Here is a 27,743-nt window from a genome sequence, read left to right as displayed (position 1 = left end):
AACATTCAAAGAAGTCACTTGTAATGACTGCCTCCAACAAATACTGCCTTTTCTAAAGAAAATTTTGCATTAATAAAGTGGGATGTCATAAATAACAAAATAATACTGAGCTGCAGAACAGTGTTATTCAGGCTTGATAAAATTGCAAATTGCATTTCAAGAACAATTTGTTTTCTTGCTTTAGAATTATAACTATCAAATCAGATTTCTCCTTCTACATCCTTCCCCTGCCTTGAAGGACAAAGGTGAAGACATTAAAAAATCAACCTGACATTTTTGTAGGGTTTATATTGGAAGAGTCTCACAATAAATCTCTGCCCCATTTTTCAGTAAGAGAGTTCTCAAAAATGTTTGGTTTAATTTTCTGTTTTCCATTTGCTGCCCAGTGGATTTTGGTGTTTTTTTTTTTTTTTCATTTGGACAACACAATGAAGGGAAAACAAGATAGTTTCTAGTCCCTTTCACTTTCTGGTTTTCATGCAGAAATGCAAGGTAGCCATGAACACATGTTCACAAAAGAAAAACCACCACCACCTCTTATTAATACTAGTTTTAGATATTTAAAATGTTTCATTCATTTACAAGAACAACATCCCGGGGAAAGTCATCCTTATTTTGACTCTAAAAACCTTCCCACAGATGTCTTGATTGAAGTGAATCACATGCTTTTTATTGCATGCCTTTTTTTTTTTTTTTTTTTCTCTAAGAAATGGTGTCCTGTTACTGCTTTTTGGATAAGAGGTAGTTAGTGACTCAATGACAGACTAATCTCTCAGCCAGATCATAGAATGTCCTGGATTGGAAGAGCCCTCAAGGATCACATAGTTTCAACACCCCTGCCACAGGCAGTGACACCAGATTGCTCACAACTCCATCCAACCTGGCCTCAAACACTTGCAGGAACAGAGCATCCACAATTTCTCTGAGCACCCTATTTCAGCATATCAACACCCTCATGGTAAAGAGTTTATCCTAATATCTAATCTAAACCTACTCTCTTTCATGTGTTGGTCTGGCAATATCCAGCTGCTTCTGGATTATGGTTTTGGTTCTTGCTCTCACCTGTAGCTGCCAGGTCTTACCAGAGTAAGGCCCATGTTTAGCTGGGCTGACCTTCCCATGACTGCCCTGAAAGTCAGAGCAAGTCTCCTGGGGCTGGCTATTTGGGCTAGCCAGGAAGGAACAGAGTAATGATCAAGGATGCAATAAGGGCTGGCAGCAATTATTTATTTCACAGAAGCCTGTTCTTACTCTTATGAAATGGGTGTTGAATTCTGCTGTCACTGTGGAAATGATGAATAATAATCAGGTTAAAGCAATATATTGCATCATTTACAGAAGAGCTTCGAGGCAGTTCCTTTGAACTTCTAGCACTACCCCAGCTCTTCTTCCCCTCTGGGAATGTTGTTACAAAATCTGAGGTTAAATGCCTTATTTGTAAACAAGTGGAAGGGAAGAAATTTTTTTTTCCTTTTTTTTTTCATTGCATGATTAGCCTGTTCTTTGCAATGCTTTTACATTATCATTTATCAGTTATGTGGAAATAGAGAGAAGATGATGGAGGGATGTATCTCAGCTAGTGAATTTATTCTGTTGGCTGCCCTGAAAAGACAGGCATGTTAAAAAGCCATCGAGCTACTCTTACACAAATCTAACAACATAGTGGAGAACTACAGAGAACAACTGTGTGACCCAAGGTAGGTGGGCATAATTATGATAAAAGCCAGCTATACACAACTTATGGGTCTCACTGACTTTTCACCAGTCTTTCACAATGCCTTTGCTCTGATTTGAGCTCTCATGGCTCTAGACATACTCTATGATAAGCTGCATAAATATTCATCCTGTGGTTGTCCTGTACATGCAATGCTACATTCCTCAAGAGTAGAAAAGGGAAGAGACAGTTGTTTGATCCAACATCTTAGACAGAAAACATTAAATAGCATAATGGGAGCTGTACACAGAGGTGTGCTCTTTGTTGTTGGGTTTGGGGAATTTTCTGCTTCTCTGTAATAGGCACGACTCTTCCTGATTTTTTGTTTTCTAATGATTTTCTGAATTTTCTGCAGGAAAATAGTGAAGGTTTTCTGAGTAAAGTGCAACCTAGAGTCAAATACCACAGCATCTTAGCTGATTTCTGTGGCACCAGAAGCACATACTGCTGTTCCCCACTCATCACCTTTTTTTTTTTTTTGAAGAGTCACCATAAAGGGTGGTGCTTCACTGCAGGGAGAAGAAAATCAGGATATATAGAAATATGTCTCTGTGGGAAGGGTGGAAGGTACAGGAAGGAATCCATTTAATTCTGGGCTGGGGTTAAGAAAGGTTTAGGTAAATCTTTCTCTGTCCTGCACAGGGGCTGTTGGTCTTCTCTAATGTCAGGAGGGAACAAAGGCAATTGTGGAAGTTTCAGTCTGGGTTTGGTTCTTCTGCCACACAGGAAACAAGTAACTGGCCTTCAGCTCTCTCAGGACTTTAAGCCAGTACCAAAGTGTCATTATCAACACAGAGAAAAGTGGCCAGCCTATCATAGCCCCAAGTGCTCTAGTGGCTTGGCAGAAAGTGTGACTTCCTAGGATCTGATATGCTAAAGCTTGATTTCTGGTCATGCTTTTTATAGAACTAGTATGTACCTGCTACCTCTCAAAGATGTATTTATAAAAACCTTATTGCCATAGCTGCTGTTCACTGCTGGGGTTCATGTTTGAACTCTTCACCCCCCCATTGCAGTCTCCAAGGAGTTGCAGATTCTCGTCATTCCCTCTCTGGATCCCGGTTTGAAGCACACCATTGGTTTTCCCGGTGAAGCTGCATTTAGGACTAAGAAGAAAAAGGCTGTGTGTGATTCATGTGAAAAACAAGTTAGAGGCTTACAGTAAAAAGGGGGCTAGAGGAGGGAGGATGTTATATCAATTCACTTTGAGTCCTAAAGTGAAATTAAAACATCAGTGCTAACTAAGTCTAACTTCTGTAAACTTATCAACTGGGGAAGATGCAATTTTGGGTTAGAGTGGCTTAGAGAGGAAAACAGAAACTGAACATGAAAGAGATCGCTCTTCTTCCTCTCCTTTTCTCTACTTGGCTAGACTTTCTTTTGTCCCTGTGCCAGAGTCGAGTATTTCTGAGAGGCACTTTCCAAAGACCTTCCCTCCTATCCCGATGCTCAGGCCCTGCTTACATCTAAGTGGATAGCATGGGTAAAGTGTGTGTTGTGCTTTTCTCCCACAAAAAAGGTCAAAAGCCACAACTCCCCAGTTCTGGTTTGAAGCGTAATTTGAATTTCTAGGACAAACACTGCTTCCGGGCGGGCGGCAGTGACCTGGAGCAGGGCACTGGGGAAAATACATTCCTCGCCACTGCTGTGCCGTGCCGGCTGGCAGTCGCTAGCCGTGTGGGGTGTCCTCCCCTCCGCTTTTCGCTTTAACCTTTCTCTATTTCACCAACACATCCCTAGACGGAAAACGATAACGGGGGGCGATGCTTGGACCGCTTCACGCTTTCCAGACTCAGGCCAAGTGTTTCACCGCATCCTGCTCAGCAGGGCCGCGGCCGTGCCGTGGCACAGAGGGCTTCGTTCGGCGCGGCTGCCCGGGCTCCAGGCCCCGCCGCCCGGCTCCGTTCGCCCTTGTGGCGGGCGCGGTTGCGGTTCCCCCGCACCCCGCTAACGTTACTGGGCTCAGCGGCTCTGCCCGAGCCCCGCTCGCACGCCAGCGGAGCCGCTCCGCTCCCCGCCCCGCTACCGAGCGGCAGGTCCGGGCTGCGCGGCCCGGGGCCTCGGCGATGCCCGGGGGCCGCTCGGTGCAGCCGCGGGGCCCGCGCTCCGCCCGCCACGACCCGGGGCAGCTCCGGGAGGCAGACCCACCCCCGTCGAGCCCTCCGGGCCGCTCCGGCGGGAGGCGGGGGCCCGACTCCGCTCCCCCCGCGGGCGGCGGGGCGGGCCGGGGCGGCGGGCGGCACCTCGGGGCCGGGGCTGCGGGCGGCAGGGCCCCGGCGGGAGCAGCGAGGGCGGGCGGCCGGGGCGGAGCGGCAGCCGGCATGGGGGCCGGGGCGCTGGCCGTACGCGTGAGTAGGGGCAGGCGGCGGGACGGGCACGGGAGCGGGGCGGCGCTGCCGGCGGAGCGGGGCCGGGAGCGGCTGGATGGCGGCTGGATCAGCCTCTCCTGCCCCCGCCCTCCGCCGGGGTCCCTCGCGGGGCCGGGGCAAGGGAGGCCGGTCCGGGCCCGCCGCCTTCTCCGTGTCCCGGGCGCTCTCCATCTGTTCTCTCCTTCTTTCTTCTTCTTTCTCTTTCTTTCTTTCTCCTTCTTCCCGCTCGGCAGCTGCTGCTCGCTTGGGAAATGCAGAGATTCGTAAAGGCGATTCCAGGCGGTTTTCTTTACGTTTTTCCTCCCCTCCCCCCCTTTTTTTATTTAATTTTTTTTTGAAACCCAGAGAGCAACTGCGCTGCCGCGTTGCCTGCGTTAAAGTTGTTGGATGAGCTGTAAAAGTGCGTCCCTGTGGCGTATAAATAGCTTTTTTTCCAAGTGTCTGGGCGGCACTTTTTGGCGGCATCGTGCAAGGATGATTAAGTTGCTTTCCCAGTTTTGGAAATCAGCAACAGTGGCATTAATACTTGGACACGTTTTCCCTGGGTAAAGTCAGATCTTCCATCTATAAGGCAACGTAACACTGAACTCTTTGTTTCAGAGCTGTTTTGAGGGGATGGTTTTATTTTGATTTTGGTTAGATGTGTATTTTGGATAACCGCATAATTTTTTTGTTCCTAGTTAGCACAGCCTCTTCAGATCTTGAAACAAGCTCAAAAATTTCCTCTTGTTTCTCTGGACATGGCAATGTCTGTCGGTTCTCAAGCGGATTTAAATTGTGAGTTTCCCCAAGTAAATCCAGCTCAGTGACTCAGGTTTTCAAATGTTGAAACAGGCTGGGAACCTGTAACTGAGCAAGATTGTGAAGCTAATTGAAGGCCTTAATTGGAAAAGCTCACTGAGCATCACAGCTGTTCAGAAAGTGCTCAAAGGATTTTTGCTGTCTTCTGAATTCAACCTAGTCTACATGATTTTTCCCTTGTCATGTCTCTTCCTGGAATAAATATTGTTTATTATTTATTTAATCTTGAATGGGAACATGTCTTTTTAAAAGAGATGTGGTATTTTAATGTTAGTCAAATTTTAGTTCAAACACTGGTGAATTTACTGTTCATTATAAATATTTATAAGATGGTCAGTGCTATATTGCGGTTCTGTTTCACAAATAGTAAAACATACTTGTGATGTTTATATAAGCAACATCTTCTGTAAATATCACACGAGTGTTGTGTAGGACCTGGGACCGTAGAGCACACATATGCTTCAGATAACTGTTTAATGGGAAAAGCACAGCTAAGTGAGTGAACTGCCAGATCATTTTATATCTGAAAGGACAGTCATGCTTAATAGCAAAACAGCAGATGTTCATGTTGCTTACAGACTACTGTAAAAATATTGTGTCTCCAGTGAAGGGATTTTAAAGGCTTGTTTAAAATAAAATATGTATGCTGTGATAAAGTCTGTCTCAGTGAAGTGTCAAGACTTAGGCTAGAGTCTGAGCACTTTTCTGTGTTACTATACAGTATTCTCCATGTGTACAGTTTCTACTACCAGTTTGTTGATGAAACACAGTAGGAATAAGTTTATTTTTAAGCACCATGCCAGTGGTGGCCTTCTTAAACAGATTGAACTCTGGTAGCAGTGGCTCCCAGTTCCTGCAGAGTGATTGCACCCAACTGTAGTGGGGTAATGCTGCTGCTCTGCCTTGAACTGTCTTCCCAAATGTGCAATCCTGTAGGCTGATTAAGATTTCTGCCTATTATCAGTGCTATAAATTAATCGTATATTGTTTTATTCCCCTGGGTTTTATTAACTATCCTCCCATGGTTTCTCTCTCACTGCAACTCAAAACTTGTGAGAGTGTTGTGCCTCCAGAAGAACCTATGGGATTAAGGGTTTATTGTGCAGTGGGTTTTCCACCCCCCTTGTTATGTGTGATTCGATTACATAGTCCCCTTCCTAACCTTAAAACCTCAGTAATTAAATTTCAGACTTAGAAGATACTAAACACAACAGAAAATATTTCATAAGGATCTATCTCACCTGATAGTAGCCAAAATGAATCCCTAGGAAACAGTATTTGGAAGAAGAGTGTAATGAACCTTCTCCAGAGTACTGCCCTGACAGGCATCCTGGAGACAAGCTGAGCTACTGGTGGTGTATTTGGATTGTCTGTGTTTGTCCAGTTGCTTTTGTAACCCATGTGATTTTCTTGAGTTAACACAGCAGTCTTCTGCTTGCTTATTCCCAGTTACTTGTTGTTCTAGTGACAAGCTTGTCTGCAAAAGTCTTTCTCCCGTACCTACAGACTACCTACATTCTTGTTCCTCTTCTAGTGTTTTCTCAGTTCATTTTTACTTTCATACTTCACAGAGGATTTTTCCTGTGTATTAAAATGAAGTGGGGCAAAACCCTTGTGCTGGAGCGTAAAAGCCATTTTTGATGGATGTGCTTGTGTTGTGACCACACCACAACCTTCTTCAGCAAATGTGACTAATGCATGTTTTTCTTCCTTCTGCTCCTTTAAGCAAAGCAAATCGGCTGTGAGACTGAAGGAGGACATGAAAAAGATAGCTGTGCTTCCTCTGAACAAGCAGAGGGAAACAACCTGTCCAAAGGTGTTTGGTGTGAGTCTTCTGGAGCTCCAGCAGCAGGGACTGAGCAAAAATGGAATCCCGATAGTTGTGTGGAATATAGTGGAGTACCTCACCCAGCATGGTAAGCTTAGTGGAGTCACTTCTCCTTAGTAACATTCTTTATGGAAGACTCTTCAAAGGGAAGAATGTGGGTTTTTTGTGGCATGAACCACAGGCAAAGAATGTTACTGTATGTGGTTTGCTGCTTTTTTTTCTTTTTTTTTTCTGCCTTGATACTGAACTTACTTCTCAGTATGTTTATAAAGGTGAACTACAGTGTTAGGTAGCAGCACACTTGTAAACACGCTGTTCAGTTTATAAATGGAATGTATTCCATTTGTGAAGATTTGTGTCATCTTCCAGATGCAAAACATTTGTTTTTAACACTTTCTCTGTATAGTCACGGCACACACATACACACACATGCTGTCAGAGAATATTACTGAAAAGGAATACATGTTCTTACAGGTTTTCAGATATATTCCAGTTATTATTAATCCCCTCAAGAAAGTAGATGTTCAGTTCTTAGCTTCTCTTTGCATTCATTTAAAGGGACTTTAGTTCCTGTTATTGAAATACATCTCCTTGCAGAAACCTACAGCACCACTGGTGCACAGGTGTCTTGCATGGCATTTGGTCAACAATAGAAAAGGTTTTGTGGTGGTAATTTCATCTTCTAAGGAGCTGCATCTGGTTTAACCCTAAGGTTTTTCTATTAGCTGCTCAGTAATGATAATCAAATTGTAGAGGCTTAGAGTCTATGACTGCATCTTGATAGATGCTCAGAAACTCATAGATGCAAACATAGCTTGAAAATTAGCTGGGATTAAGGTACGGTGCAAATTTAAAACATGATCCTACCTTTACACAGCAGCATCTTGCTTGATCTTCTTCAACCTGCCTTAGAGTGGCTTGCTAGGACACTGGAAGAGAAAAAAAAATTAAAAAAGATTTCCATCATTTAGAGTTTAATCAAAACCAGAAACTGACAGACACTCTTGACTGCAAGTTGTGGGCTGTGCTCTGTGTTCCAAAAGATCCCATACAGTCGTGTGGGATTCCAAAAAGATTGGAATCCCACACGACTGTGTCCCAAACATGGACTAAACAAGCCAAGTTTTTTACTCTGCAGCAAGATTAGCTGGGCATCTGAATGCCAAGTTGATTGTCTGGCCCTGATAAAGATAAAGGCTATTCTTTTTCTCAAAAATGCAAGCAAGATCTCAAAGATCCCCTCTTATATGGAAAGGTGTTGAAATTGGTGTCCCATGTCTATGTAAGGTTTGTTTTCTGAATTAGTGGCAAGGTTAACTGTGAAGGCATTTTTAACAAAGGTCCCATCACCCAGGCTGAGCTGACTGCTGGGCAGCTACTTTCTTAAACTAAGTTTGCATTAAGCTGCATATTTCTAAATTTATAGATGAAGCCAAATTTCCCTGTACTGTATTTGGTAGTTTCTAACTACTGTTTTCAGGATGTTCTAGCCTCTCTTTATCTCCATAAATGAGTGGGAGAGGGGGAAGATCTGTGTGAGGGCTGTGGCCTTTACTCAACTAGTGCTTCATAAACGAAAATCTTTAATGTGATGAGGTGTTTTCTGCCCTCGAGATGGCAGCACAGCATGTCACATGAGAATGCATTTTGTTGTGAATGCAGGAATACAAACTCTGCCAGCAGTATCTCACATAAGTCATGTAAAATGTTTGAGTGCTTGTCCATTTTTTTTCTCCTTACTAGAGCAGTTTGTCTTCTAGTCCAATAAAGGAGATTATTTTTCTCTACAAACTCTGCTGCCTCAAAATTGATTTCCTGGACTGGAAGCATTCTGTCAGATAGCAGTTCCTTGATGCCTAGTGTGAACTGATGAAAACAATACATATTCGATCCTCTTAGTGTTAAGCTTCTGAGGAAGAACAAGCAGGTCTATAGACACAGTATTAGAAAGGCAGAATTTTTGTGGTGAAAGTGTTCTAGAGAAAAAATAATTTACTGAGGTCAGTTTTAGGGTCTTCACAGCAGATATTGAATCTTAAAAAATGCCTAGAAAGTGTTGTTCAATTTAGTATGATTAGCCTGGCTTCTACTGTTGAAGCCTACTTTTTTGTACATCTCCTTTACTGGGTGTGGGGTGTCTGGCCTGTAGTGATCGATATAATTTCTTTTTCATTGTGAAGTACTTTGTGCTGTCCATGATACATTATTTGCTTTTTTACTACTACCATAAAGTTGCAGAACTCACTATGGAGTTACTGTTGCACTCAGCACATATAATCAGATGTTTTTGCCTCACGATGGTCACAGGTAAGAACCTGTTATCCTGGAACATGAAGCTGGAAGTAATCACATGTGTTAGTATGGTAGTCCTGCTCAAGGTAATGGGCTGCTTGCAAAAATGAAACAGCTGAAGTGTTTTGTAGAGTCCTTTGTTAGGATCCTTTTCTGTTGAAATATACCAATGGAAAATGTCTGTCTCAGTGGTTTCTCATGGTGTGAGACAACTCAGTGGCATTGCAGTACTGTGGGTCCTCAAAAGAGTATCCCAGGCCTCAAGGTCTTATCATTAGTATTTGTTATTGATGATAATCTAACTACCTGACTACAGGACGTTTCTGGGAACAAAGTAGTGTTTTCTTTTATATTGTGGTGTATTAATTGCCCTTGTTTGTATTACTACGTGTGTGTTATTCAAACTGGAACATCTGTTTCGTCATGTCACTGGGATGTGGTGGTTTAGCTCAATCTTAATTTATAATTACAGGAATGACACAAGAAGGTCTCTTCAGAGTGAACGGCAGCATGAAAATGGTGGAGCAGCTGCGTCTGCAGTACGAGCGTGGGGAAGAGGTGGAACTTGTTAAAGATGGTGATGTGTACTCAGCAGCCAGTCTGCTGAAACTGTTTTTGAGAGAGTTGCCAGATGGAATTATCACATCTGCCTTACATCCCAGGTTCATTCAGCTTTACCAGGGTAAGTGAGAGGTAAAGTGTTCGTCCTTCTATGCACTTTCTTCCTGGATAACTGGTTTCTTAGTTTACTTACTTTGTTCCTCATTTGCTTTGGCTTCAGCTCTTACCTGTCCCTTGATGTGCAGTTCTGTTACAAGAGGCAGAAAAATGTTTCTCATGTATTTAGTGAAGTCTGGACTATTTATGATTTTCTAATCCAGTTATATCTGTTGAATAAAAAGTGAAATGATAAGCTGTCTTTTTAGGGTATGCTTGTAGAAAATAATTGCAGTCTCTTTAGGACATAGATTTACTTCTGTTTACTGGGGTGGCTCCTGGCATTTTCACTGTAATGGACTCTGAGAAGTGAGAACTTCATCTGTTTGTCAGATTGGGCCAAAAGCATACGCTGCCAAAGTTTCTGCTTCTCACTAAGTAATGTGATTGTCCATCAAAAAAAAGAACCAGTTAGCAAGTAACAGCAGACTTTATGTTTTATTCCCTGTCATAGCACACAACCTGGAGGATTTATTTTTTTGTTTTATTCATGCCCCCTCATCCACCTTCAAGCAGTAGATCAACCATAGGAAGGAGCAGCACTTCTGCTGTGGAAACTTGAGAAATCATTTTAAAGAGGATTATTCAAGTTTCAATCTAATTCATCTATATCTGACAGTCTCTGGTGGTGGTAGGTGGAATAAGTGGTGGTTGGCCCTGTTTGTTGACCATGTGGGTCACTGACAGTTCATCTCTCTTGCTGAAGGCAGTCATCACTTCTTCTGTATGTTTTCCTAAGAAGCTGCAAGGTGAGTGGGTAAAGTTACTGGAGAAGGCAGAGGAGGAACATGCTCTCTGACAGGCATCCCTAGTGGAAGATGATGCAAAGTTCTCAGACTCTTGTCTTGAGGTCTCCCACTTTTCTTGCCTTCAGTGGAGAGGAGGTATAGCCATTTCCAAGAGGAATGAGAATAGTGCCATTTGATTTCTTTCTCTGTTTTGTTTTGTGGGCTATAGGGAGTGTTGATGGTGCACTGGAGAAGAGGTTTGTGCTTTACCTTGAGTGCAGACATTTCAGCTGTAGGTTGTATGTGAACTGTGTAAAATACCTTCCCTATGTAGTAAAGTTGTCTGGGGCACAGGGACAGGGTTCAGGAAATGTTGTGTAAGAAGGTGCTATTGTTTTAGAAATTCCCTTTTTTCTGGTCATTGCTGTGCTTTCTTTGGGGACTTTCAGATTTCACCAGGTCTGAATCATGAGCTGTATTTGTGTGCTTTCTCATAACTCACAGCTTAAGTGTAAATTAATAATAAATAATAAGTTAAATATTATATATTTTTAATAAATTAAAAAATAAATAAGTCACACCTTTGCTGTTCCAGATCTCTGTCCCCCACAAAGGTCATATTGGTGTATTGTACCAGGAACTACTGATGTCCTTTGTGAACAGTGCTGTTTGTGGTATTTGTGGAAAGGTTAATTTGTTCTGTCTCCCACAGGAAGGGCAAAATCCCCAGTACTTTCTAGGGAAATGAGACAGGTGTCATTACTTAGCAGATTTACTCACCAAACTTTCTTATTTCCAAATAAACTTACTGGTGTAACCTATGAACCCAGTTCTGCAAAAATCCAGCTGTGATGTGTCTTCATAACTAAGTTTGCCTGTATTTCACAATAAGATCAAGCTTAGTGCCAATATAATTTTGATTGGGGAATAAAAAGTCTTACTCAAAAAATGCCAGTTGGCTGTCGTGGCAAGGGGAAGGCTTTTGTAAAGTTTGAAGAAAACTTGAAGGGTTTTTCACGCCCTAGAAAACACAGCATCAGTGAGTGGTTACGAAAGGCACTGATGATTTTCATTGTGTTCAGATGAAGTTTAAGTGGTAGGTGGGCATTTGCTTGCAGTTAAATGATCAACCAGCTGTGCAGGATTGCAGGAGTTATCTGTTCACTTATCAAAGTATGTGCAAGGGTATTGGTTGCAAAATGGCACCAGGAGAGTGCATGCCTGGGTGTTCGTTTTGTAAACTGTGAAAAGAGTAGGTCAAACTGTTTCTGAGTCAACAAGTTATTAAAAAATAACTTTGATTCTGGAGCCACTTTGCAACACGTCTGCAGTGAAGGCAAATACAAGCTCTGTCACAACCTCTGCGTTCCCTCCTGTTGAAGCTTTGCATGGGAAAGGTTTTTTAAGGATTATGTTAGATTTCTTTTGGTGTATATTTTTAGGGATTGTTATCAGCACTTTTTAAGCCAGCTGAGATCTTGGCCTGAGAAGAACACATAGTTACTTTACTTACTATAAAAATGGTTAGAGAGTGATTCCTCTAGTTAAAAATAGCTGTACTGAAAATTACAAATTTTACCTGTAGATGTAACCCTTTTCAATTCCAGCTATCAAATTTGTTACCAAATCAAAGAGAAGTAATCTGCCTATTATGAAAGAGAGAAGCTGTCCTGTTGGTGTTCAGGAAGTCCAAACAGCTGGTTTGGCATTGCTATCTGCAGCCTGTGCAGTGTTGTGTGAAACAGAGCTCTGCATGCTGCCCTCAAATCTTAAAGTACTGCTGTTTACATAAATATTCAGCATATTGCCAAGACTAAGCAGCTCCATAAAACATCCTGTAGTGTACTGTGGTGTGTCCTGGCATTCTCTCTGTGTCCTTGGAGAAGGACGGTGGCAGTGGGAGATGGGATGTTGATCGGAGATGTGTGTTGCAAGCGCAGGCCAGGGACACACTGAGAGTGACCTTGTTGTTGGCCAGTCTCCTCACAGTGCCTAACAAATAAAGGCTGCTCCTTATGGGGACTTCTGGGATGAAAAATGTCCATCAAAATCTCTTTTGTGGCTGAGGCTTCATTGCAGAGCAGAGCCGATCCCACTTGTGCAAAATGGGCTGTGCTTTGAGAAACCTCAGCCAGATATTAGCAGCTCCCATACAGCAATCCCTGTCTGAGCTTGTTTATTCCCTCTGGCTTTTCATTCCTTATCTTCTGTATCGTGATTACTGACTCTTAAGACATCTGTACATACTGGGAACTGTACGCACAGCTCTTACCCCTTTCACAGGTCACTGGCTTTCCTCAAGACAAAGTGCTACTGTACTGTAAATTTCTTTCTGTTGTTGTTTCATTCCCTCCTCCAGTGGAGGTACAGTGAAATATGAACTCTGTCTTCCTTTCTTACTCAGTCTAATTAAGTTCAATGCTATTTTATCATTCTGGCTTCTTGACATTGCTCATCCTATAGAATTTATACTTTTTCAGTGGACAGCAGCAAGACACGAGTTCTGTTTCACATACCTCCTTCTGCTCACAGCCTGTGATGGCTGGCAGGGTTTTGTCTGGTGCCTGTGAACAGCCTTGTCTTTTTCAGGGAGAGGGATGGGAGGCAGTGGAAGGGAAGGAACAGCTCCCTTCCGGATCAACAGGTCAGTTTACAGAACACTTAGTAGCCAGCAGCTATTTGAGTTACATGAACAAGCAGAACCAAAAATACAGCTTGTGCTTGGGGATTTTAGAGGTCAAATTTCAATCTGAACAATGACCATGAAAATGAATAGATGAGAGCTGACCTTTTAACCATGGTAACTGCAGCAGTGCACCAAATCTGATTCTTTAGAGATCTGTGATTCACCAGGCTCTTCTGACATGATTTTAACCTTTTCCTTTGGCTTTTATGGTAATTTTAGTATTATCGGAGCTGTTTCCAAGCTAGAGAAATAACTTATATTTTCCATGTGATGAGGACATTTTTTTTGTAGTAAAAAACTCTTGGAACTGGATTTTTATGCAGATGACACTCACCAGAGTTGCAAAAGAAGTGTGCTCTTCATCCAGTATGTTGGAATGAAGGATAAATACAGCGCTGCAAAGTACCGTAATGATAGAGAGTGAGGTGTCTCAAGCTGGATTGTGATGGCAGCCTTCTTATGAGGAAGGTTTACATCATTTCTGCTCCTGATGGCAGCAAGGCATGATTTTTTTTTCCCTCTGGGGCAGGATCATGTCTGAGGGACGGTGTCTGAAGCAGATTGTTTCTTGGCAGAGAGAGACTGCTTCCCATAGATTGCAGAGGTGGAAAGAAATGCTTTAATTCCTCCCACAGCCCAGTGGGTGCCGTGGTACTGCAGTGCACAACCTCGGCCAGGGATCAGCTTCCCGGGGCACATTGAGAGCTGCTGACAGATGCAAGCTTTGCTGTCTGCCCTCAGGTCTGGTAGCATGCAAGGCAGCTGGAAGCTATGCAGTGGTAGCATGACACTGAACAACAGGCTCTCTTCCTCACCTCACAGCACAGATAATTGGTGAGGGCACTGTGATAATGTGACTTCAGTGCTTCTGGGCTGGAGTCGTCTGGGGTCAGACCATTTGAGACTTCAGCAAAACAATTATGCACACCTGCTTGCAGGAATTCCACGTCTTTAGTGAAGTTCAGGCAACATGAAGGAGTAACATGAACAGAGATGAATTAGGGAATTAGATTGTATCTCTAGTATGTCAGAGACACTCAATATGTTCAGAAATAGCATGAACTATTGGAAAATATGTCCCTCTGGTTGTGAGCTGTGGGTGTATGCTGAAACTAAATGAGGCTGAAAACACCCTCACAAATGTGTCTGTACCTCCTACACTGTTGAGACTCCTGTTTCTAGTTAATTAACATTTTTGGAGAGGCTGCCTGTCCTTTTCACTTCTCTCCTTGACTCGTTCCTCAGTAATGAGTCCCTAGTTCAGCTTTGAGGTGCCAACTGCCCTTGCTGGCTTCCTTGGTCCTCTGTGTTTTACGTCCTCTGGCTGCTGAGCCTAGACATGGCCTGAGGCTGCTGGTTTTGTTCAGTTCCTCAGCCCAGTCCCCTCAGTTTCGTTCTTGGTTTCAAGTCCTTCCTGACTGCATATCTAGCTAGGCTTCTCTTGCAGGCCTTGGCTGAGATGCTGTCTATTGCACATGTCTTTTGGAAGGCTCCCAAAATAAAAAGTTGAATGTCTTTGTCTGCCTTGAGTGCACCTTCCTCTTAGCCTTCATTCTTATTTTCCTCCTTTCCCCTATGCAAAATTTTCAAAAGAACTGGATATGCTGTGCTTGAAAATCATGAATAGCATAAACCACCCTGGTGATTTGATGTTTTTCTGATAGTCACTACCAGCTCAGTAAACCTTAGTGACTGATTTCGAAGCAAACTGAAAAGGAGGAGGAATGCTCCAAAGAATTGTTATGACTCAAGACTATTTTTGCTCTCTAATAGAGAGCAGCTTTAAACAGTTGTTATAATTGAAGAAATACAGCCATGGATAGCAGTAATGGACCTGTCCTGAGAACTGTACAAAGTGCACAGAATACTGTGTATGCATGTCACTGTCTAGATTTACCATGAATTATAAAAGGATTCTTTAAAAATAAAGCTGAAATCCATGAAATGTCATCAGCAGAAGAATCAACAAATTGCTTTTGATTTTTGCATTCTTTTGGAAGAAAAACTTGAGTTCCTTCCGTTGTCTCTTCACTGGAGAAGGAGAGGGAGGAAAGCCCTAATTTCTTTCTTAGATTTCACAAGGAGAAGGAATTTGATGGCTCAGTAAATGGGGTTTGCTGCCTTATGTTACTCAGTGTCTCCATGTCCTTCAGTTAGGGTAATTTCTCATGATCTTGTGATGTGGTGTCTGTTCTTGAAAGTACAGAAATGAACAAAGGTTTGGCTGTGCCCAGCAATAACATTTTTGATGTTGATTCACACCTCATAAAACATCATGGTTAATCAACAGGGACATCCACCAGAAAATGCTACTAAGGCCACAGGCCCAATAGCTGTGTTTGTTGTCAGAGTGCAAAACTGTGTTTGGAATGTTTTCTGGTGGTTATTAGCATCTTCCTAGCTTGGAAGGGATGGAAATTCCTCCAGTAAATGAAAAAGTACCCATCAGTCTAAAGTCCCAGTGGGAGACTCAGGGAGGCAGTTAGTTATCAAGGGCATTGCCTAATTAGATGACAGGGTGATGGTGATGGAAGAAGGACATTTTTTCTGAGAGATGGCTTTGGCTTTCCTTATCATTACTGCAGGCAATTTGTAGTAGAAGACACTGCACTAGTTGCTTTGTTACCTGAAGAAAAGTATGTTAGGAGGTGAATTTTAATGTTTTGGCTACATGGAAATGAGTTGTGTTTTGTTTTCTTTTAAGATTCATAAAAAGATAATTAGTAATCAAGTCAGAGACTGTACAGTCCACTTTGATCAGTGCAAGTACAAATGCACTGGAATTTCTTATTATTCCATTTAATAAAGCCTTCAGAAGCCTCCTGAAATTTTGCTGCAATAATAGATGAGATTTCTTGCTGTTGCCAAGCTGATTGCTAGTAGTAAAGTCATGATTGTTTTTTCCTCTCTGTAACTGTAAAAAAGGGTTGTGATAAGCAAGCAAATCAGTTTTTTTTTCTGCCTCATGCATATTTGATATTTGACTTTTCTGAAGGAGTTAATTTCTTATTTGTAGAAGAAAAGGATATAATTAATCAATTGGTTAAGATGTTTTGTCTTAATATGTAATATTAACATTTGTAATATGACTGGCATTTTAAACTTTGGTCTGCTCTGATGAAAGAATTCTTACTAAGTCTGTGGTACCAAAACAGAGTTCACAAAAGTGAATTCGCCATGCATATAAAACTTTAAAAGGCTTTCTTGCCATGTACAGCATTAGGCATGTCAGGTAAGGCGGGAATCCTAAGTCTGGAAGCAAATGAAGTCCCGCAAGTTTCAGCTGTATGAAGTGGCAAATAAGTATAAAAAAACCCTCATTTGTTTGCCCAACTATTTGCAGGATGAATCCTGTTTATTAGCCATAAAAAATGTCTGATTGTAAAACAGAAATAATACTGCAACCAGTGGCTGAGTTCTCAGGAGTCACTTGCATGTATTTTTATACAGACTGCTAATTTTCACAGCTAACCACTTTTCAAAGCACTCTACTCCTGAAACACTGTTCAGCTCAGCCCTGGAATATTTCTGGGAAATGAAAGGTAAAGACAAACATGAGACTTCTGAAGTGTTTATCCATATATTAAATGGTGTTCAAAGATTTTTGTTCACCCTTCCTTTTTTTTTTTCTCTCTAAAAAAATGTGGAGCAAATGTGAAACGTTGTTTTCATCTTGCAACACAAGCCATGGGGTGTTTTCCTGCCAGTCTTCTCTGCATGCTGGTAGCAGGTCATACAGCAGAGCAGCACCAGCAACCCATAAGGCTGATAAATAAAGAAAAAGGTACTAGAAATGCACAGATGGCCTCATGCTAATGGATACTGCTTATAATTAGATTGGTGGAGAAAACCTTTAGGGCATGAGATCTTCTGTCTTAAAGTGATGTTGCAGAGTCCTTGGGGTTTTCATGCATATGTGAAAGTTTCAGTAAGATTTCACTTTTGTGGAGATTAGACATCAGTATTTGCAAGGATTAACACATCCTGTTTTAGTATAAATATGGGGAGGCAATACTGACTTGTTTTCAAAACTTTGCTTTTATTGACATGTAAACCCAAGATTTTAGTGGGTACAAATCACTCCTTGGAAGGTTTTTTTTGGGACAGAGGAGAGGAGCAAAAAATTTGCACGAGTTCAATTCCAGCAGCAGGACACAATTAAATAGAAGTTGTGTGTGAGGCCAAGCTTGTGTTCACCACCCGAGTCTGTATAAACAGCATCTGTGCAGTTCATGCAATTTTTACTTTAATACTTGGATGTGACTCGTTTCAATATGGGAAACTTTTACCCATACCTAAATTCTGGAAGATTGTACAGTATAACAAGGCTACTCTCTAACACGAGGATGCATTTTGACTCACTTCGGAGTGTGGCAGTGCCCAGAACAGTCTGGGTCCCAGGAAGGGAGACTCCTTCATGAATCTGTAGCAGAGTTGTCACCCACAGAAGCTACTGTAGTGCTGTTATAACACTGTGCATTTCAGGAGACTCTTTGTTTTACCATTCTTGCTTTCTTGTTTTTGAAGGTTTTCATGGGAAGGAGAACTAATAGTATGAGAAGGGTTTGGGACATAGGGATGACATCCAGAAGGAGCACGGAATCTGAGGATCTGGTAGAGGGAGTTAAAGCAGATTTAGCTGTGCCAGGTGGGGATAAACATGCTGTAAAGCTCTTAGCTGACTGTAACTGCTCAATCTGCTCAGGAAAAAGGTTACAGCATAAAGGTAAGAATGACATGGCGCCCTTGATGGCCAGGGTGAGCCTCAGACAAAACATGCTTGTTCCCTGAGGAAAACTGAGGAGCTGTGTGTCTCTGAGCAGAAGCAGGAGTGAATTTTAGCTCCTACTGCTTGCTCACCCACGTAATTAAGTTGGCAGCAATGAAGAAAATATACATATGTTTTTTCTTCTCTTCCTTTTTCTAGACTCTAGAAATGATATGCCGAAGGAAAGTTACTTGAAAGAACTCCTTAAAGAGCTGCCTGATGCTCATTACTGCCTGCTGAAGTACCTGTGCCAGTTCCTGATAAAGGTTGCTGAACATCACGTAGAGAACAGGATGAATCTTTGCAATCTTGCCACTGTATTTGGACCAAACTTGTTTCAGTAAGTTGGGCTTTTTACTTTTCCCTGTTTGCTGGCATGTGGCCAGAAATGTAGATGCCAGAAGTCTGATTTGTCACGGTGATCAGATGGAGGCAGTGACTGGGGCTCTGGGTTAAACTTCAGTGCTAAAGCTATTTCTGAGCCAAATGGAAGTGGAGTTGTTCTCCCATTTCCCCTTGCTGCTTGCTAAACTGTTGATCAGTTTTGTATTGCTGCTTTGGTAGCAGAGCCGAAGTATAATAACAGTGAAAAGCCTTCAGAGTGTGTCTGTGCAAGGAGACTTGTGCTCTTACAGGTGTCTTTCTTTGCTATCAGTTAATATGAGCACTTTTTTCTGGAAGGCTTTGACAAAACCTTGGTGGATCTTTGGTGCAAAAGGAGTCCAATGCAGCACCCAGCTGCTATATAATTTCTAGAGATGGATACTGCATACTGTCCATGTGTTTGCCCTTGTGATCTGGTGTCTGCCTTCAGACACTGATGTTTCTGGGCTCTCTGTCCCTCTAGTGTATTCAGAAACTGCTCTGGAGCTTGTGGGGATCCACTCGTCTCTCAAAACTCCTTACAGGACTCGATAGTTTTACTAGGTTCTTTCAGTGGGCGCTGTTCCTGGGTGCTTGTGCTGAAGATGTGTTTTACATGCTGATGAAGCTTGCAGTGCTAGCCAGAAGAGATATTTCTAGGTGCAAGAACACTGTTGAATGAGAAGGTTTCTGTTGAGTCACTGCAGTGATGCAGTGCAGTGTTAGTTCACCTCTGCAATGAACCTGCTGGCTGGCATCCAAGGTCTTGGACATGGGAGACACATAAGCAGTTTAATTCAGTCATAGTCTTGAAAGATGCATGATATCACCAAAAAGAGACAAATGAGTTCCTTGTATCAATGTTGCACTTGTATTGATCTTTGTAAAATATCTCTCTGGACTAATACTGAGTTGTCTAGTAAAAACTTAGTCTCATGAAGCAATTAATTTAATCTATCCCTCTGAGCTTCCTCTCGGAAAGAAGTAGATTTCTTTAAAGAGAAAACAGCAATTAGGTTCCTCTAATACACTGAGACAGTTCCACATACCTAGGATAGGTGTTGCCTGCTGTCTTTTTAAGGAGCATATCTTTTTCCATTGATTAGAGAGAGAACAACCAGGAATGAGATGCTTAAACTAATGCTTGTCCTACATGGCTGCCTTATCTTAAGATGTTGCAGAAGGATGATGAAGGTGAATTTCAGGATTGAAGCATTTGCTGTGTTAGTGCAAAAAGATAAAATATATTTTTAAAAGAATTGTTTTCCTCTCCAAAAGAAAAAGTGCTCAAAAAACAGTAGTGTGCATGGGAATGCATGAATATGAGCATTACTGGAAGCACAACACTGCAAATTTCTGACAAGGAAAAGCAAAACAATTTTTTAAACCTGCATTCATATGGGTAGTTTGGGAATTCCTGTCTAAATGTATTAGCAGAGTTCAGAATAAACAAAGTAATTAGTAGAATTTTAGTTCAATGGCTAAATCTCTATGACTCAACCTCCCAAGTGGCTATTAGAATATTTTTTAGTTTACTCATCTCTTCTTTCAGGAGAGTTTAAAAATCAGCTGTGTGTATTTTTTGGTGTAGAATGCAGAGGATTGTGATTCAGAATTGCAATTGGCATTCCTAACATTAAACCAAAGTTGTATGTGTTAAAAGCTCTACAGCTGTGGCCACAACAGATCTCTGCTCCTAAGACAGTGTGGAAAAGATATGAGTTTTTGTAAGGTATAGAGATGGAGACAGCTCATTCCACTGCAGAAGACTGAGAAAGGCAGAGTTCACTGGAGGTGAAAAACCAAAGGCTCATGAGTCTGTATGTGAGTATAACCAGCCCAGCAGATGTGACATGTTGAAATAAAGGCTCTTGTGGCAAAAGAGGCATTGAAAGCAAAGCTTGACACTTACCAAATGGCTAATGTGTTTTTTAAAGACTCAAAATAGATTAGAATTAGGGATGTAGATTTTTATTTAAACTAAGTTTCACCATGTGATAATTCAGCTATGTGTTTCATCAGATCTTGATCTTTTCGAGGCAATTCAGTCTTGTGGTCCAGACACAAAGATTGTGAGCAAGAGTTCAAATACCCTTTTCGCCTGTGTTAATGGATGCAGTCTTATATTGCTGGAACCGTGACCATCTGGACGAAGAAAGATTTGATAGGAGGAGGAAAGAACTTGTAGCGCTATTTTTAGGTATTGGGCTTAACCAGTTGGTTGGCCAAGCATCCAGACGGAGATCCTCAGAACATATTTCAGAGCTACAGAGTAAGGCTGCCTGAAGCTTGCTTGGCAGGGGCTGTCTCTCTCTAGTGGCTGCAGGCAGCCCATGGAGGAGCTGCAGAAATTAAATATTGGCAGGAGGCTGAAGCGAACGCTCCTCTCGCTTTGCGTTGTTTGTTCAGAGCAGTGCATGGGGGCTTTCTCCACAACAAGGAAAGAAGGCTCAGCATCCAACTTTTCAGCAATTACACTGCTGAAGCAGAGAGAGCTGAGATTTTTCCTGTCAGAAATTCACACTCATGCCTAAAATTAATGTCAGAGTCTGTGTAGTTAATGCACAGTATCAGAGAAGATAAAGCCCATCTGCTGATAGTGAAGGACTTCTTTTGGCAAGGTATTTTTAGTGACAATTTAGCTACTTAAGCATAGTATCTCCTACTCCATAACTGAAGTTGTTTAACAGTTGAATAAATCATGCTGTTTGGCCACTTTCCAGATACTTAGGCTTCATTTTAAGTCTCTCAATCTCACTTTGCTTTTCTACATCATATATTCTCTGTAATGTATCCCATCTCCTAAACTTTCAACCCTTACTGCTTTTATCTTATCCAGTACTTCCTCTGCTTCCTTACTTCCTGTTTGACAAACTACACTGGTGCTTTTCTAAGAAAGATTATCTTGTGCTTTCTGTATTTCTAATGAATAGAAGGGGAAAAATAGCTATTTGCATTCCTTGTAATGAAGTGTGATGTAAGATATAAGAACTTGTAAAGGGCAAGGTCAAACAGCTCAAAAAAAGATTTGAGATTTGATTCACTGTTTTCTCCCAGCTTGGATTGTTCAGATTTACTGTGATGGAAGGCAAAGGTCAAGTATATTGAGAAATACAGCCCTGGAGGAACAACAAACATGAAGGAACAAAAATAGTTGTCTTTTCTGTCACTGGGCTAATCTGTATAGAGCATTAACATTTGCAGTGTGGTTACTTGTGGAGGAAGTTATTGTCCATCGACCTGAATTTTAGCTCTTGGAGAGACATAGCCTTAGTTAAGGCCTGCTGTGTGGGCTCTGCTTGGCTCTAACAGTTTATGCTGAAAAGGAGAGTACCAGCTGGGTTTTCTCACCTCCTTTCTGCTCTCCAGGAGCTGGGTATCAAAGGAGCTGCTGCCTTTATCCTGTCCTTTGGTTGGCATGGTAGGACATGAGGTCTAACAGAGTAATCAGAGAATCCATCTGCACCCATTTTTTGCAGCTCTCTCTCAAGCAATGATCTCTGTGTGTGGCCTCCATCATTCAAGTCCTCATTAACTTGGTTATGTTTCATTCCAACAGAGATTAAGCATGTTGTGAGGGATTGCTCCATTCCCCCAAAAGTGGGTGACAAATGCAGGTGTCTAGTTAAAATGCTGGAGTTGGATACATTTATATGTAATATATTACATATAAAAAATATATGTAATATATTACATATATTTATGTATAATGACTACATAACAGAAATTACACAAAAGGTAACAAGAAAAGTATATTGTCTTTGGCTATGGAGGAAAGGGTAGATTGTAGGGTATCTGTGGGTGTTTCAGAGATGCTGAACTTGAAAGAATTGAAATCTGATCTGAAGTTACACATGAATGTCTTACCATGGTTTCTAGCAGCCTTGGAACCTGCACGGACTGGGTATATGAAACTGAAGTGAAAGCAGAGGGGCTGAATTAATACTCCTCAGTGAGTAATGCTGGCCTTTGAAATGTGGATGGGCTTTGTTTTCAGGCAGTGCAGCCCTGGTCTTCAAAAGAAATGTGCACCCAGGATCAGGGGAAAACTGAGTACTCTACATTGTTGTTTAAACAATAATTATTGCATATTAATACAGCTGTAACCTTTCTTACAAGGTTCATATAGGTTTTAAGTACTGTGTCTTCCAGTACTGTAAAGGAATTTTTCATAAGTATTCAGTATGCTGAAGCCTGTAATGACAGTTTAAAACATCAAGAATAATATAGCAATGCTATAAGTGTTCTCATCCATAATCATATTAAATAGTCATGAATATTTGAGCTAAGCAATACAGCTCAAATACAATCACAAGGAGTGCTTTTGAAGAGCCTCTGCTTTGAAATATTTGGAGATGAGAGCAATGTACTTTGTAAGGGGATGTTAGGCTATGGACTGCCCTTTGTCCCCTTTTATGTAGGTTGCACTCTCTAAGATGCCTACTGTCGCTGTAATTTTGTGATGAAAATTGGAGCTTTTGCTGAAGCAAAAGATTTTGCATATAAATGAAGCCAGTTGGTAAAGCCTTTGTGGGCTCATTGCTCTAACTGCTTTGTGTTACCTGCGTTGCCTGCATTTTGCATTTTATTATTAATTATCGTCATTCATTATGTGCTATTGTTTTATTATTATTTATTAGTGCTATTATTTTTTATGAATTATTTATTATTTTTCAAGCAATGCTAATAGAACAGAATTACTGAGTAATCTAGGCTAATAAATCTTATCCTAGAGAAAATAATCTGGAACAGACTTTAACAGGCAGGCAGATATATGCCCCAGAGTTGACTCTCCAAGATTTTCCAGTATCATAGGAGTTAAAACACTTCTGCAAAATCTCAGTAGTTGCATCTGTGATTGCATTTCACCCAGATTGGTGAGATGTAAGTCTGCAAATGATGCAGAGCACGTAAACGACACAGACTGAGATAAACACCTTCCTCAAGTGAGCGTTGCTGTGTCTTTAACTACTCGTTAGACTGTGATCTTGCAGCAGAGTCTGCATACATGAGTATGTGCCTGTTTCCAGCTGCACCAGTTTGAGGACTGGTGTGTTAGGAAAAATCCCTTTCATCAGCTGAAGTGGATGAGTTATGGCCATGAGTTGCATGGGTTACAGACACAGTAAAGTCCACCTAGAGGCACAGAACAGACTGCCTCAAGTTATAACCTCTATGAATTACTGCAACTCAGCTCTCAAAATCTCCAGTTGTACTTGTTGAGGGACTCATGGACATCTGATGTACTAATGAAAATGTTTTGCTGGGGCTGGAGAAACAAAAAATCCATGCAATGTGTCCTGTCTTTTGAGCCCCTTCATTTCTGGCAGGATTCTCTGGGAGAATGGTAAGGTGACTTCGTGGTGCTTCTCTACAAAAGCAAGCAAAAGTAGCTTATAGAATATACAGCCCTCCCTCGTGACCATAAATTAGGATCGAAGTTTTGTCATTCCACGCAAGCTGCTTCTGCAATGCCACTTGGGGAAATGGTAACGTGGATCATTCATCTTAGACAGGGTGGGGTCAAACACTGTTGGGAATTCCTAATGAGATGACCCTTTCACATGGAAATCTCTGGTTCTCAGTTGTCACAGGGAACTGTCAGCAGTTGCTGCCTGGGGAAATCCTTTTGGTGATCTCAGTTCAGCTCCTTATACACAGATGACTACTTCCCAGGTCCTCCTGGCCACTTGAAGCAAGTGTCCCAGGTGTGGTAGGGGGTGGCAGAGGTGTGTAGTGATGCCTGTCCTGTGCCACGTGCAGTCATGTTTGTGTGTGTCACTGCCCTGCTCTCAGCAGAGCCTGGAGGTTCACTGTCTGGAAAGCCCACTCTGCTTTCAGCCTGTTACAGCTTGTTTACAGAGACCCTGAGGTAAATTCATTTAACTAAATGCCTGAAATGTAAGGAATTCTTTCACAGTGAGTTAATCTGACCTCGGGTCGCTTTACTTGTGAGTAAAAACTGTGACACACAGCATTGCTGTGGTTTAACCCTTTGAGACAAGCTTTCCTGAGCATCCGTGTGGAAGGAGCCATGGACTCAGTCTGGAAAACCCAAGGAGCATGTGGGTGTGGTGTCTGCATGGACAGGAGCTGCATGGGTGGGCCAGCCATGCTTGTAGGACATCGTGCAGAAATGTGAAATGCTGCTGGGTATTGGATTTTGAAATGAAGCGCTGACAGCCTGGTCTGATTACCAAGTAATGTTTTAACTTTGAGAACCACTGCTTTTTCTGTTTTAGAATGACTTCACCAATAATTTCAGTTTTTAATACCCTGCAAAACTTGTGGTACTGATGCACCTTTGCCCTTGACCCTTCTTAACTGTGTCAGATACTGTTAATGCTGGTGCCTCATTTAGGCAAGGCACCAACAATTAAATATTCTTTTCAAACAAGTATTTTTCCAATTAAGTATTTTTTTAGAAATACTTAATGTGGACATGCTGTGCTTTGCACACAGATCATTCAGAGCATCTCTCTGGGAAGGGCAAGGGGAATCTAAGGGAGGGGACACTAGAGAATTTGGTCCTGCTCTGCCCAAGCTGTGTATCTGTTGATGACTTTGCAAGCCACTATGATAACTTCAGTGGGAGTTTACTGGCTTAAATCACTAAGATAGATCTGAACTTATCAACACTTTTTCTTCATAGAAATTGCAGGTTTATGCCACCCTTCTGGTGTTTGTGGTAGTGAAACTGATACTTCTGGTGCTGCTACTGAAGTAATTTGTATGTATGTGGCTGTAAGGGGATGAAGTCCTTCTGTTGAGGATTTTGTAACTGGAGTAAATTGTGTGTCTAACTCTCAAAGCAACGCTGTTGTAATGCCTAATTAACATGAAAATAGACATAAGGGAACCATGATTATGAACAGATTTATACTGTGATGTTTTAACAAGATCTTCACAAATGATCATGAAAAATTTCCAAGGAGTAGGGTGTGCATCAGGAAAGTGGAAGTGTGAGAGAATATTTTCTCACAGATCTGGGGTTTTCTAGTCAGTTGAAGTGACATTTGTAGATGTCGTGACTTTTCAGAATGTGAAAAGCTAAAGTAAAATGCTATTTTTTTTACACACATTTTCAAAAAAGTCTAGTCAAACTGGTAGATCATGCAGTGTGACAGCAGATGGAGTTTACTTTGTATAAATAGACAGGGTGCTGTGTGCTCATAATATAAACTTATCTTCAGCTCAGCCTATATTTGTTGAAAGGAAAATGTCACCATGGAGAGCTCAGAGTGTAATAGTCCTTATCGTGATTGAAGTCTCATAATAGCAATTGTAGGAGAAATATATTAGAAACTTTGTTAAATATGCCTGTTTAAGAGGTAGAGAAGTGGAAATGAATAAAATATGTTAAATTTCCATTAAAATCAATTCATGGTCCTTTGCTTAGTTACACTCAGAGAGAAGTGTTAAAAAAGACTGAAGCTAGGAGCTTTAGCCTTGTTTTTTGCATATGTATCTCACCGTACTCATACAGAATTGTTCAAATTATGATGTTGGATTTTTCACAGGTTTAATTTAATAAATTTTAACTGACAGGATAGTGTGGGGAAGGGAGGGCAAGAATTGGGCAGAAATTAAATACTGTCTTTGTGCTATGTGGAAACCTTTTAGACTGGACTGTTTTTTTCAGCCAGGTAGAGTTTTTTGGTATTAGCTGTTGCCAGTAGGGAGCTGTTTGCTGTAGTTCCCAGCAGATGTGGTTTAGGTGAAAATTCTGCTATGTGGAGTCTTATTTCAACTCCAGAAATGTCATGTGCTCCAGTCATGTGCTCTATGACATTTTCAGTCCTTTTCCTGGGAATGAGATTCATAGGGATGCCACTATTTAAGTTGTGCTCTCTTGTGAAGAAACAAATCAGGAAGCTAACAGTCAGGATTTGCCTGAACTAGCAAGCAAGCAGGCTTTGCAGGACACCAACACTGGAGCACATCATTTAGCGTGGCAAGAGGGGTTTTCTTGAGTCAGGATAATTGCATGGGCCTACTGCATACATACACTTTCTTCAGGCCAGTTACTAAGTTTTAGTGAATATGTAACATCCTTCAGAGTGAATTGGCCTGAGTGTACATGCACATCCATCAACAGAAGTTGTCCCATTTGTTCCTTATTTAGACCGAGGCCAGCTTCCACACTAATGAAATCAATCAGCTGAGACTGACACATTTTTACAGCTGCCAATATTCTACAGTGTGAAATAATTCAATCCTTTAAAATTCAGGCCCTGCTACTCTAGCATGTATTAAATGTTGAAATGATAGTAATAAAGACACTTTTCTGGAGTTTACAAAGATGTGTTCTGCTGCAGTGGGTTACTCTCCCTATTGACACACAAATGTATGGCAGAGAATAAAGCATTGAGAAGGATCAATAGCCCCTACAAAAAGGCACTTTTTGATCAGCTTTCAGAGTCTTCTTGTTGAAATGTACATCTGGCCTCAATAAACTACAGTTGCAGTTTTAGGGTAGGTAGTTATTTGTAAATTTTTATTTACTCTTTGCAGTAAGCAATGGTTTACTTTCAAGTTACATCCCTGTAAAATAGCCCAAGGCAATTTGTTTTGCTTTTGGGGGATTGAGTTGTGTGTTCTTCTCCCATAACCCCTTGTTGTCTTCAGCCAAAAGGTACTTGAAACTTTTTTTTGGTTTTGGCTTCTCTGCTTCTTCATGCCAAATCTTTCCTGTGTTTCATTACTCCCAATCATCAGTCTCTGCCACTTAAAAGGTCTTTTGGAAGTTCACATCCATGCAGCCACTTTGTGGCTTACTGAGAAGACTATGTCTGCTAGAAATACTGTACAATAGGAAACACTGAATGATTGCAGAGGTTGTACTTCTGCATTGAAACTGAATTTAAGTCATTTTGGGGCCAATAAAATTGTCCAGTAATGTGATCAGAAAGCTTATATTCCAGCAGATGATCACTAGATGCTTCAGTAAATTATGAGCTCTGTTGTGAATTATACACATTTTTGCTGCATGAGAGAGTTGTGTGAAATACATAAGGAAACATGCAGATGCATACAGTTTCTCCCCTTTTCTGTGTGCCTTTAAGGTCTGTGGTAAGCTGCAAAGAAACCTGTTTCCACAGAGAAAGAAGCCGCTTCTTCAGTGGCCAAGTAGTTGGTTATTCTCCCAGAAAATGGAGCTTAGGAACCACTTTTTGTGTTAATCTTTTAGGCTCTTCTACAGAAGGCAGCATCCATCTCCATGTTTGAAAGAGCCCTTTGAGTTATGACCCTACTTTCAAAAGAAATGGTAACTCAAAAGTTGGATTAAAAAATCTGGTCTACAGCATTGGGTCATCTGAAGAAAAAGACCTTGTTTAACTTTCAGTCTTTTGCTTAGCATGTGGGATTTCTTAATTTTTTCACTTATCCTTCTTGTGTACATTTGAGGTTATCATGAACCACGTTTTGGAGGAACCTGACTCTTGAATTAACAGTTCAGAGCATCTGAATGCCTGA

General features: G+C 41.5%; 1 protein-coding gene across 4 annotated transcripts in view; it reads left to right on the top strand.

Annotated features, from left to right (window-relative positions):
- Window positions 1-27,743, top strand: part of FAM13A (family with sequence similarity 13 member A) — a 152,497-nt gene that overhangs the window by 28,555 nt on the left and 96,199 nt on the right. For 3 of the 4 annotated variants that reach the window (XM_015623916.2, XM_015623914.2, XM_015623913.2), the window contains exons 2-4: window positions 6,611-6,800; window positions 9,477-9,686; window positions 18,063-18,243. In XM_015623916.2, the coding sequence (XP_015479402.1) occupies window positions 6,611-6,800; window positions 9,477-9,686; window positions 18,063-18,243 (581 nt within the window). Of the gene's footprint in view, window positions 1-4,016; window positions 4,063-6,610; window positions 6,801-9,476; window positions 9,687-18,062; window positions 18,244-27,743 lie in introns of those variants that run through there. The other variant, XM_015623915.3, reaches the window with a different exon arrangement.

The sequence above is a fragment of the Parus major genome, chromosome 4 (genome assembly GCF_001522545.3).
Source record: "Parus major isolate Abel chromosome 4, Parus_major1.1, whole genome shotgun sequence".
In the NCBI taxonomy this organism is placed as follows: Eukaryota; Metazoa; Chordata; class Aves; order Passeriformes; family Paridae; genus Parus; species Parus major.
This window is presented reverse-complemented; position numbering and strand designations above follow the sequence as displayed.